The sequence below is a fragment of the Enoplosus armatus genome, chromosome 23 (genome assembly GCF_043641665.1).
Source record: "Enoplosus armatus isolate fEnoArm2 chromosome 23, fEnoArm2.hap1, whole genome shotgun sequence".
Classification (NCBI taxonomy): Eukaryota; Metazoa; Chordata; class Actinopteri; order Centrarchiformes; family Enoplosidae; genus Enoplosus; species Enoplosus armatus.
This window is the reverse complement of record NC_092202.1, coordinates 6,758,338-6,770,358: the sequence shown is the minus strand read 5'-3', so window position 1 is coordinate 6,770,358 and position 12,021 is coordinate 6,758,338. Positions and strand designations below refer to the sequence as shown.

Sequence of the window (12,021 nt, the reverse complement as noted above, 5' to 3'; positions counted from 1 at the left end):
CCCCTTGGAGACACTGTGTCCAGCGCTGTGACTCACCAAATCCAGTCACCTGGTTAAAATTAGTGTGAAAATAACAAGGTGGAAATCAGTGACTGATGTGGCAGAGCCTTCCCTCCTCAGGCATTTCTGCTGCGAGAACAGGGAGGCGCAGGTCGGCTGGGTGACGGACATCATCAGGATGAAGGTAAGATGACTTGCAGCAGAGACGTGAGGAATGTACTCTTGCAAAAGCTTGATGAAGCAATGTAATGAGCAGAGCATGCACTGACTTTGGGAGTGCAGCAGATGTAGGTGTATCCTTTCTCTAATAAACCTTTTCACTGTTTCTGTTGCAACCCAAGAAATATCAGTGAATGTGTCATACACATTGCGGACGCACCCTCCTTTTCCCTTCCCTATTTGGATGAAAAATACAGTCTGTTATGGCTGGAATAAATCATCTTTTAAAATCCATATCTCAGAACAAGGAGATATGATAAATCATATTTCCCCCAATCATCCATTTCCATTGTGCTGTTAGGTAGATGAAATACATAAACAGGGAAAGAACTGTAAAGTTTTCGAGGTCACTCAGCAATAACATAAATCATTTTATGTGGAAAAGCTGTGAGAATAAGGTCAAGGCGACCATAACAATCACATTGTGGTACTTAGCCCCAAGATACAGCTAAGTGTTGTCGTTGTCAGCCGCTGACACAGCACATATGACATAAATAATGCAAGGCAAAGCAAACACAGGGAGAACAGCCATGGATGTGTCATATTTTCTGCATTACTTTTCACTGTCACATTCATACCTACTTAGTGAAATAACTGTCTTGTTTCCTCATTAGACTAAATGCATGTGTCTATTTTCTTCTCATTTCCAAGCAAATTGATATAACTTGAACATCCCTCTCACCTTAAACTGAAAGATTTAACCGTATCCTGAGATTTCAAAGCTCTGTATTGTATGCTCAGCACATCAGTATTAGCCCTCTACTCGGCTTCCTTTATGGGAACCTGTCTGCAGCACAGTGTTGTTTATCACAGGTGCTTACTGTAAAAGCCTTTTAGTGCCTTAGTTTGGGTTAGCAACTAAAAGGCAACGCTGTCAGGGAGAGATTGATCTAAAGGGGAAGCCAATTTTTGTCTGTTGTTTCAAGGTGTTTATTTCAGTGGGCTCAGTGACTTTCCTCTGCTCTTTAGAGAAGCTCTTAGCTCTGCAACAACTAAATCTATAGCAGACTGGAGCCGGCTAAAAATATTAGGATTCTCCTCCCAAATCCGCTAAATATCAGGATTGTCAGCTTCCAACGCAGGGGCTTGTGGGAAGGACACAGGACTTGTGGGAAGGGCAGAGAGAAAGTAGACAGAGAGCACTTCACTGTTCTTGGTTTCCTTTCTCTTACCTGTTAGCCAGCATTGTGCTCCGATAGTTTCCATAGCAACTAGCGATGGAGGACCTAATTTTGAAGCAAGGTGGAATGGATGGTAGTGGTGAGTGTTGGAAGGTTGTGGGGAAGGGGGGGTGTAAAGGTCCAAGGACAGGTCCGAGCAGTGATGAAATAAGGATTTGTTAAAGAGAGACAGTTCTATAGGTCCGGGGGTCACAGTGATATAAAGGGAGACATTGTTAAAGAGAAAGTTTAGCCAGAGATCAGAACACAGTCGGACCGCTGAGATGGAACAGAGGATCGTCACCCTCTGACTTTCCCTCGTCTTTACAGATGCTCGTGTTAGTCCGGCCAAAAGCAGAAATTTAAACCTATACATGCTGTACGCTGATAGCAGCTAGTAGTTCTTTTTTGGAAACCTCATGGAAATTGCTAATAAGAATGAAGAAATAGTACTGGATACTTCATGTTCCCTTAATCTACTGTGAGCATGTCTATATGAGTGTGTGCTTATGTGTATTACCCTTTACTGTGACATCTGGAGAAGGTAAGTACAGTCCGTACCCGTACAAAACATGCATAACTTAAAGCGAAAAAAAGGAAATTAATCAACATGAACTGTCTTTGTTTGTCCACATTGAATATCGATCACAAATATATATATTATTTATATATTTATTAGCGCACTATTCATTTCTGCTGTTGGCTTTGTGTCTTCAGTATGGTTCTGACATCTGTTCAAAGACCGTTAACTCAAAAGAAGCTGCAGATCACAAATCCTCCAGAGAGGGAGCTGTGACCAGCAAACAGGTGAGAAATCAATGACAAAAATAATATGTAAATATATGATGTGTCTGCCATTATGTTTGGCTTTAAAATGTTAAATGTTAAATAATGTTAAATAGTGAAAAGAGTTTATTCCATCATGACTATTCCCACATTTCCTATGCACATTTGAGTGCAAGGAACTCTCCTAACATGAAGCATGTGGTACAGTTGCCCCTGTCTGTAGTTGACTTGAATTCAGTCTAATGCAATTCATCTTTATTTGCCATATTTGCCCACAGCTGACAGACAGGAGGATTTCTCTTGATGATGGCAACCCGAGGCCCACCAAGGATGCCACTCTCCACCACAAGACAAACACCACAGCCAACTGCCTGAAGCACAACAACATGCTCAAGGCCCCAGAAGTCCCACACAGAGGACCCTCTGTGGATGTTTTCCTGCCTGAACGCTTCCCTTCCCCGTCCCCATCCAGACACTTGCAGCCCATGGCTTTGCCCGTTCCTCCTCAGAGCGGCTTTAAGACCATCAGCAGGAGACCTGTTCAGGGTGGGGAAAGTATGATTCCGCCTAATCTGCTGAATGAACTTAACTCGGTCCTGAGGAAGACTGGTCGCATTGCCAAGAGCAATGACTGACAGGAAGAGGAGCCGGGAGAAAGAGAGGTTAGTTTGAACAGTAAGACAAACATCACAGGGCTGAGCAGAGAAAGAAAGATGTGGAGACTGACAGAACGACCACACAAAAAGCAGATGGAGCCAAAGTGCGTTGCTTTGATGAGGGGGGATCATAGCCTGAAGACTGATTTTGAACTTGGATATATAAAGAGATGCCGATGCACAAGGGGATGTGGAAAACAGGTGCAGGAGACACTGGAGGTCATGCAGACCTCAGCTGGACATGGCGCTGACCCAAGCACTACAAAACGTGATTTATATGCCGCTCTTCTAAACCCAGAGAATGTTACGAAAATATGTTCGCCTGTCAAACCTCAGAAGTTTCCAGAAATACTCAGAACTGCTTGCTTCATGCTTTTAAGTTTCCAGTTCCTTTTGAAAAGGCTTTTAGATGCAGATGTGTACAGTTAATTTTAGTTAAACACAAAACAACATTCACTAGTAATTTTGCCGCTAAAGCTTTGTGATGTAGTTGCACATATTAATATACATATTCTATTTTCAAAGACATTAGATGCAGTATTAGCTGGTAGTGGTGGAAAATCTCGTGTGTAATTATTTATTTGTAATATTTTTTTATATTTTTAACAATAACCTGCCATTTTTTTCACTGTAACAATTGACAGTATAGCTAACTAGCAGTGTTTATTTTTCATATCATTCTGTGGTCCACACTTTAAACTTTGCACTGGCTGCGACCAAATGTGATTTTAATGTACAGTAAAAATATATGAATAAACATTGTAAAATGCTTTAACATACTAAGAAGTAAATTGTATTTGGCTAATATTTTAGTGCAAGCTACACCTTCATGTTCAGCGTTACAATAACAAAATAATTTATGCTAAACACTAGCCAAATTTAGCTAATTTACCTTGTTTTTGCATGCTTATTTGTAAAACACGTCTCAAATGATAAAATATTGCTGCCCTGGAAGACCGTGAGTAAGCGATCATTTGCAAAAGACTCGCTAAAGTTTCCGGGAGACTTTAGATTTCTGGCTCATGTTCAGTTTTCGTTGAAAATTCTAAGAAAACATTATTAAAATGAACTACAAGTTAGCACAGGTGTCACCAGATCAACAGAAATAGATGGTGTTTGCAGTTATCACATACCCACTTTGAATGTACTTTAGCACAAACTCCAACCTGAACAGAAACATAATTTTAGCTTTTCTGTTGAAGTTCAGGTGTAAAATTAACAGTCCTGATCTGATCTCAGATGTAAACACTTAAACTAAAAGCATGTGAAGGTCTCTGTTAATAATTAGTGGGCACACGTTTTTGTATGTGCGGTATTTATCATTGACTTGACTGAGAAAGACTGTTGCACCTCTTGAGCAGTGCAATTTAAGAATTTCTATTTTTGCCAAAAGCTCGGGCTAAAAATGACCTTTAACGTGTTTCCACAGAAATGCAGGTGGTAGGAACAATGGAGATTGTAGCAGTGCTGGAGTGCGAGTGTGCAACAGAGACAGACACACACAGAAAATTGCTTTTAGAGAAATTGTCAGTTTTATACTTTTTATAGCAATGAAACCACAAATACACCCAGATCCATCATATAATTACAGTTAGATACAAATAAAATCCTGCAGGTAGTAAAGCCATTGAAATAATATGAGAATGAAAGAAACCATATATGATGATTAGAAATGTGGTAAACCAAAAAGTGATAAACATCAGTGTTGTTTAATGATAATTACCGTCATTGCTTTCAGTTTTATTATACATCAGGATTTCTGTTTAATTGCTAAGAGCTCTTTATCTGTGTTTTATCTCTATTTTAATATTGCATCTGCTCTCTGCAGGTTTATATAATGCACTCATTTTGGGGTTTTTTCACCAGGGAAACCTGCTCAGTATATATAGGGATTTTGTATTCCTTTGGATAGATTTCCTTCTGTGTTGTCCTGGAAGCACTTAGAGCAACTTAATCCCAGTTGTGGATTTCAACGTGAAAATTACTCCGTCTTTGACTTATTCATATATGATTATATCATTATTTTATTCATAGATTTCATCAAATTCGGCTTTTTCTCTCAAGTGAAATGTAAGAATAAACTCCCGGTCTCCAGTCACATGCTCTTGTTGAATAATGTATTGCAGTCGGAAGATGCACACGTATGCAATTGTCACACAGATTCCTCCATGAAAAATTCATATTAACATTTTATTTTCATTATGTCTCATACACCAGCTGGTTGTCCTTTTGTTTCACGTCCTTATATTCCAATCATAGAGCTACCACATATGTGCATTTGTGGTCTTAGCATTTCTTATTAGGACTGCACTAGTGGAAATGAATACGTTACTACTTAATTGGTCTACTGAGAGTGAAAACTGAGTTTTCATTTGAAGCAGCCTTGTTTCCACTGGCAGCAGACAATATAACCTCTTGGTTCGGATGTGTGATAATATACTATACTTCATGTATCTCTGACTCATTTGTTCAGCATTAAATGCCTATTTCCTTTTTAATATCACATTATTACTCACTTGAGGGTAGTGAAGATAATAAACCCATTAAAATTCTGCACAAAACTTTCACGTCTCCTGTATGTACTCTTGCTGAAGCCATACCATCTCCAGATCCTCTGCACTTTTCCCTGGACCGTCATCTGCATGTATATTTACCTCTGTTGTCCTCTGTGTCTGTGTAACCCAGCATTTCTGCCATCCCTCAGAGGCCTATAGTGTGCGAAGGTCACCATATGGTGTAAGAGGGTTCAGCGAAAAGCTCTGCAAAGTCATTATATGCGTTGACATTGACCACATCACTCTGTTGAGGTAACAGCTTGCGTAGCTGCAGTGGTAAAATAAGTACATTTACTCAAGTACTGTACAATTTTTAGGTCATTTTATGCTTTTATTATTCTACTCCACTACAAATCAGAGGAAAATACTGTACTTTTTACTCTACTACCTTAATTTGACAGGTAGAATTAGTAGTTACTTTTCAGATTAACATTGTACATCAAAAACATATGGTAAGCCTCTAAAATACACTTAGAGGAAGGAAAGGAGGAAAAGGAAGTCACTTGCTTGAGTTGTGGAATCCATCACAGTGAAGTCATCAGTCAATCAAGTCTGCATTACATTTTTTGTCAAAGTTACATTATAATTATGAGGTAATTCAAATCAATCTTTATTCAAACTGCAACACCAGTTTATAAGGCTGCAATAATTTAACTTGGATCAAATCTAATGCAGACTTGATGTTCACTGTGATGGAGTGAACAAAGTTTTAAGAGGCAGCTAATTGATGTGTGTGTTGTACAGAAATTAATGGAAACCAATGGATGCTCGGTCCAGTACAAAAATTACATCCAAAATACAATTTGAAAATGGTTAACAAAAATGTAGAGACCTGATTTATAGTTAAATTACGTCAAATCTTGAAAACACACAGGTATGATCCTTAAAATACATTATGATGATAATAAAGATGTACATCTACTTAAGTCAGATTTGCATGCCGGAATTTAATTGTCACGGAGTATTTTTACATTGTGGTGTTGCTATTTTTTACTCACGGTGAAGAAAAGATCAGAAGTCATACCGCACATACATGCAGAGGTGTACAGCAGCACAGTACCTGAGCTGTATGCAGTGTTCCTGCAGACAGTCATGACAGCGAGGGAGAGATAGGGGAGGGGGATTAGAGAGAAAGCTGATATGCTTGAGAAAAAGAGAAAATGACAAGTTATTTCAAAAGAACAGACATGAGCCCTCTGATTCGACGTGAGATGCTTCTCAATTAAACCCGGAGCTTGTGCTTTTTTTTTTTTTTTTAAAACAAGGCATGTTGGACTTAATGCGATGCAGTTTTGAAATGTTGAGGTTATTGATCAGCCCTTGGACTTGCGGAAGTGTCCACTGAGGCTCCCACTGTCTCCCTCCATCTTTGGTGTTCGCTCGCTTTGTCTCTGTCTGTGAATAATATAAACATCAAGGGCAGAGATGAAAGAGAGTAGATGAGTGACAGGTCTCAACATGGCTCTAATACCACTTTAGACAGCTATATTCTGGTTTGCTGAGAAGCACTAGCTTGGCCTCGTGCTGCCTCTCTGAAACAGGCGTGCAATTAAAATATATATCTTTTGCAGCCATATGCCTCATCTCAGATGCTTAGTCATTTTGGAGGGAGAGCGAAAAAAATGCTGAGAGACCATATTGACTTAAAACACACCAGATGTCCGGGAAGATAGCACACAAAAATGAAGTAGTAATCTTTGCTTTATCCGAGACAACTGTAAATCAGAGAGACGGTACTGTTAACTCTGACATACTGCAGCTGTATAACATGCACGTCGAGCCGTGGCCCCTGTGATTTACATTTCCAGAAAGGGTAAGCCTTATATTAATGGAGCCGTCCATTTTAGCAGCTATAAATAGCTCACTGCATGAAGTTGTCCCACTGCTGGCTGCCTTTTTACGCTGATCCACACATTCTGCCCTCTAATCTCAATTCTATTAATGTCTCGGGTGATATTTACGACACATGGACCCTTTTACCCTGACACGGCTGTAAAGTATATGTTCAAACCAGCCAAGCTTTATCTAATTAAAAGCCTCTGCAATTGCAATTCAACTGGGATTGAGTCTTTAAAACCTCAATCAGTTTTTTTCCCCCCCGGTTGAGGGAGGGGGAGAGTCGCCACAGAGCTAATAAAGACGGGAATGTTAAACATTCCAATTAAAGTTTGTGGGAGAATAAGGATCATTTACATATTTTTCCGTTATGGTAATTATAGGAATGTTGACAGATGGAGGAGGTCACCTCAGTGATAACACTGTATTTGTTTGGGTGGTAACTTTACTGCCCTGTAACTGAAGCATATTCCTATTCCCAAATTGTTTTGCATATGACTGTATATAGGCTGCATATGACTGAGATGGTTGTTATTTTGGCCGGACCAATCATTTTCAGTTCCCACAGACGCATAAGAATGGTTTGCAGTAGTAGTTAACGTCATGTTTGTGAAAACGTGCCAATTTAAAAGAGTACTCCACTGATTTAGCGTTCTATAACATTGTTGGACTCAGTCTTATTTTTTTCACGCTATATTCTTCCTTGTCGAAACTTGGTGCCCACATAACCCACAATGCAACTCGTCCGCCGAGCGTTTGGTTGGTGGTTCAGGTGTGTTATGCTAGTAACGGCTAATATAGCCTCGAACAGCTAGACTCAGGCAGAGTGAGGAGTGGGTTACAGAGGTCTGGTAAGCTTACCTCGTTCTAACCCAATCTTGTAGTCTTCAGCGACATCACTTAAGGCAATTCATCAGATCACCCCCAAAACCGGGAAACAGTCTTCGAGGTATAAAATGGGCACACTTTTAAGAGTTACAATTTCTCAAAGATTTTCCAGGCTCTGGCACGGGAACATGACGTCCCCACTCTTAATCCCGCCCACAAAGCTCTGATCGGCTTGGTTGTTTTTTCGACCATGGAAACAGCTGTCAATTAGCACTGCAACAGACCTATCTGAATCTCTGAAATATCAGAGATGTGAAATGTGTTTGGAGCCAGGATACCAGTTTTACACATGAAGATCCGTTTACTCGTAATGGGGAGTACTACTCAGGCTGTGAAAACAGTTCTGTAGGGAAACTCTCCAAAGTCCAGGAACATTGGCTCCGTGATACCATCAGGGTTATCTTGGCTTGGACTTCAAATTTTGAATATAAAGACCGTGTTACAAACTGTTGGCTTGGTGTTTGAAAGATTAGGGCGATTTGTTAAACAGAAAGGCACTATCAAATTGCATCATAGGGAATGTAGGATCCAGTCTTTTTGGTGCTTGACTCAGTATAGTGACTAAAAATCTGCATCACCTTTCTTTTTTAAATCTTTCCTTTAAGTACCCCTTTAAGATGTAAAATAAAACCTGAGGTTTAATCTCTGCACATAGAAATACTGTCTCTCCACTGTGAACATTGTGCACTGCAGTGGAGGAGAATGATTTATATTGATACAACCACAGCTGGTGGATTCAAACAACCAGAGGCTGCCAAGCTGTGTATGAGGGTCTCTGGGACTTGGTGAGGGTTCAGCACCTTCGGATAGTGAGAAGGTTTGAGACCACCGGAGGGAGAGGGAAGGAGCTGTGAGCTGATCAGGGTGGACCTGCGAGCCCTGCGGTCATTTCCATTTAGTAATCCACTCCAGAGGTGGAATGAGCCGACCTCTGCAAACCGCCGTCCAATGGGCTGCCTTATTTCAGTAGCGAGGGAGTGAGTACAGCAATGGGCAGGCGTAAGCAGAAGAAGAAGAACAAGGTGGAAGGAAATGAGTGAGAAAAATGTGACTAATGGAAACGGCAAGGTTGCATACCCGAGCATTTAACATAGCAAGAAAGAAAGTGTATTAGTGAGAAAGGGATGATGCTTGACGATCTCCTGACCCGTGTATCCAGAGTTCCTGTATTGGCTTTCTGTTCATGTGTGGGACCTTGACCACCCTATTAAAGCAGGCGGCCAGCTCCCTGGAGTGACCAGAAGCACACCCGCATAAGACAGTCAGCAATTTGTTGTGCACCATCATGCCCCCCAGCTCTCCAAAACCACACCATCCCAAGGACACAGATATAGATTGGACACCATTGATTTGAATTGGGGAGACGAGCATAATTTGTTGCCTCATTCTGAGTCCATTATTTATTTATCCCCTTCTAATCTAGAATGCCAGCCCATCCACAGTAACCTTCATCTCGAGATTGTTTGGTCTAAACTAAGTTATCAACAAGGGGGGGGTGGGGGGTGGGGGTACAGAAGTGGCAAATTGGAAGTGATTTAAACATTTGCTTCTTAAAGATGCATAGAGTTTATATAGAGTGACAGAGTAGTAGTCCTCTGAAGTTCAGGTGCCCTTGGCTGGTGTTTGGTATACTTAGTATCTGTCACACTATCTATATACCCCCTCAAAGCCACCAATCAAGAAGTTCAGATATCTCATCATTATTGCATAGAACTCATTTGGAGGTATTAGCGAGTCAATATGAACCCCACCCCTGATTATTTGGCTTATTTAGATAGCCGTCAAAAAGGCAGTTTTTGTTTTCGGATGAATATCATTGCAACAACAAAACATCAGTGGCATACAAGGTGTTAGCATTTAGCTATTTCATTCACTATTTTCCCATACATGTCAGTTATAGCAAAGGCTACATAATATTGCTTTAAAGCCACGATAGACTGGAGTTTTATGTAATGCTGTAAATTGGTGCAGTGTGTTGCTTTCAGCCTGTTCATCTTACATTGTAGCTTTAAAACAGTCACAGAACAGATTTTTTGTTGAGCTGAATTTCTCCTGGCTGCCATCAATTTGATATCGTCTCTGCTTTATTTGTAACAGTCCCTTTTTTAATAAAAAAGTGGTTATTCAAATCGCATTCCTTTCAATACAAGCCTGTTCTTTTTGGCTGTTGGAGGCCACTAGATACTGTATTCACCTTTTTTTTCCATTTCTAACTGTATTCAGCTTTGTTAAACCTTTTTGAACTTTTTATCGTTTGAAGGTTCGGCTCTTCTTTGTCCACACTTTTTCAGAATAATGTGTCTGTAAGTCAGAAGGTGCAATTAGCCAGAGGAAGAAACAATCACGGAATTTCTCCTCATAATTGATATTAAGCCCTTCTATATGTAAATGAGTGAAAAAGATCCAATCTCGCCATTTTATTTGATAAGGCTGCGAACTCTATCATAATACATATCACATAACACACACACATGTTTCTGCATCTTCCCTGAGCCAGACTCGGCTTTTTTTCCCCCGATGGCGAGATAATGACCCTCATTGGTGTGTGAGATTTCTGATTAGCAGAAGAACAACAATGACTGCTAATTACCACCTGAAAGACAAAGCTGCGCTGATAGAAGCTTCTTTCAGCCCCATGGTGCTGCAAAATGGTGTGTGTTTGTGCACCTGTCTGTCTGTGTGTGTGTGTGTGTGTGTGTGTGTGAGAGTGAGTGTGTGGCTTTGTTTACGTGCATGTGGTTGATTTCCCATTAGGGGATATAAAAGAGATCGAGATAGACCAAGGTTGAGGGGCAACTGCTCAAGTGAGACGTAGTTAGAGCGGGAAAGAGACAGAAGGGGCGGATGAAAAGAAAGGCAGTGATGATAGAGTTGTTCCAGCTCACAGACATCACCTGCGTTTTGTTTTTTCTGGGGGGTTTTTCATCCCACCACAGACTCATTTAGCAGAAAGACACCTTCCTTGACTAGTCTGAACAGCAGACATCTGTATTACAGATCTTGGTCAAGAGAAAGAGAGAAAGCACACCTGACTTCACAGCAGCACCATTGTCAGAAAACACAACCTAGCATAACACAAAACCACACATTTCACTGTTGCTAGGAGATACAAAGAGTTGCTAAAAGGAGAATGAGTTCCTCAGACAAACAGGTAGTTACAGTTAGTGTTTTTTCTTCTTCAGACTTTTGAGTATAGCTGAAAAAAAGTAAAAATCACTGTCATTTACACTGCAGTGTAGCGTGACTGGGAACACCTACTGAGTCCATTACCCTCTGAATTCATGTTTTACAGGCTGAACTAAATCTTCTGTCTGCGTGCCACTTCCCATACATTCACAAGATTTGTTGGCTTTGATGTGTCCCTGTTGCTTTGACTGAGGCCTCCAGCGAAATGTGTCCCAATGAATATTTGATTCACCTTGATTACCTGATCGGTTTGGTTCAATACGGCATGCATAATGAAGCACAATGCGGCCGCATCAAAAATGCAGCTCGACAGCTCGCCAGCAGGAGTTGACGCGCACCTGTAGGACGGACCTTCAGTTCTTCTCTGAGGACAGCTACAGAATGGACTCCCTCCAATCCGCCATCTTTTCATCTTTGCTCCCGCCGCCGTGCCTTCAGCTCGATCTCACCTTTTTTAATTGATCTTCCATTTTCCTAAGCGAGTTAAAAGCAAGCATCTGAGGGTGAGGAATTTGGGAATTTGATTAGACAGCGGAAAATGGTTAGAGACAGAGCCGTGTCGGTGTTATCAGACCTCCAAATGGATTTCGTCTTGTTGTATTCTTTAATGCGGCGTTTGCCAACCCTTTTGGCTTTCCTAAACGGGTTATTCTGGTATTTTTAAACCTTATTTCTACCAATTTTGGTGTCTAAATGACGAATAGATACTGAAATTACAAGTACATTGGCTCAGTC

At 40.7% G+C, this 12,021-nt stretch overlaps 1 protein-coding gene across 1 annotated transcript in view; it reads left to right on the top strand.

The window, feature by feature from the left end:
• arap2 (ArfGAP with RhoGAP domain, ankyrin repeat and PH domain 2) overlaps positions 1–3,572 on the top strand; it is a 100,515-nt gene extending 96,943 nt beyond the window's left edge. The window contains exons 30-32 of the mRNA XM_070929618.1: positions 121–184; positions 2,097–2,186; positions 2,444–3,572. Of these exons, the coding sequence (XP_070785719.1) occupies positions 121–184; positions 2,097–2,186; positions 2,444–2,800 (511 nt within the window). The 3' untranslated portion in view covers positions 2,801–3,572. The remainder of the gene's footprint in view (positions 1–120; positions 185–2,096; positions 2,187–2,443) is intronic.
• Positions 3,573–12,021: the final 8,449 nt, after the last annotated feature.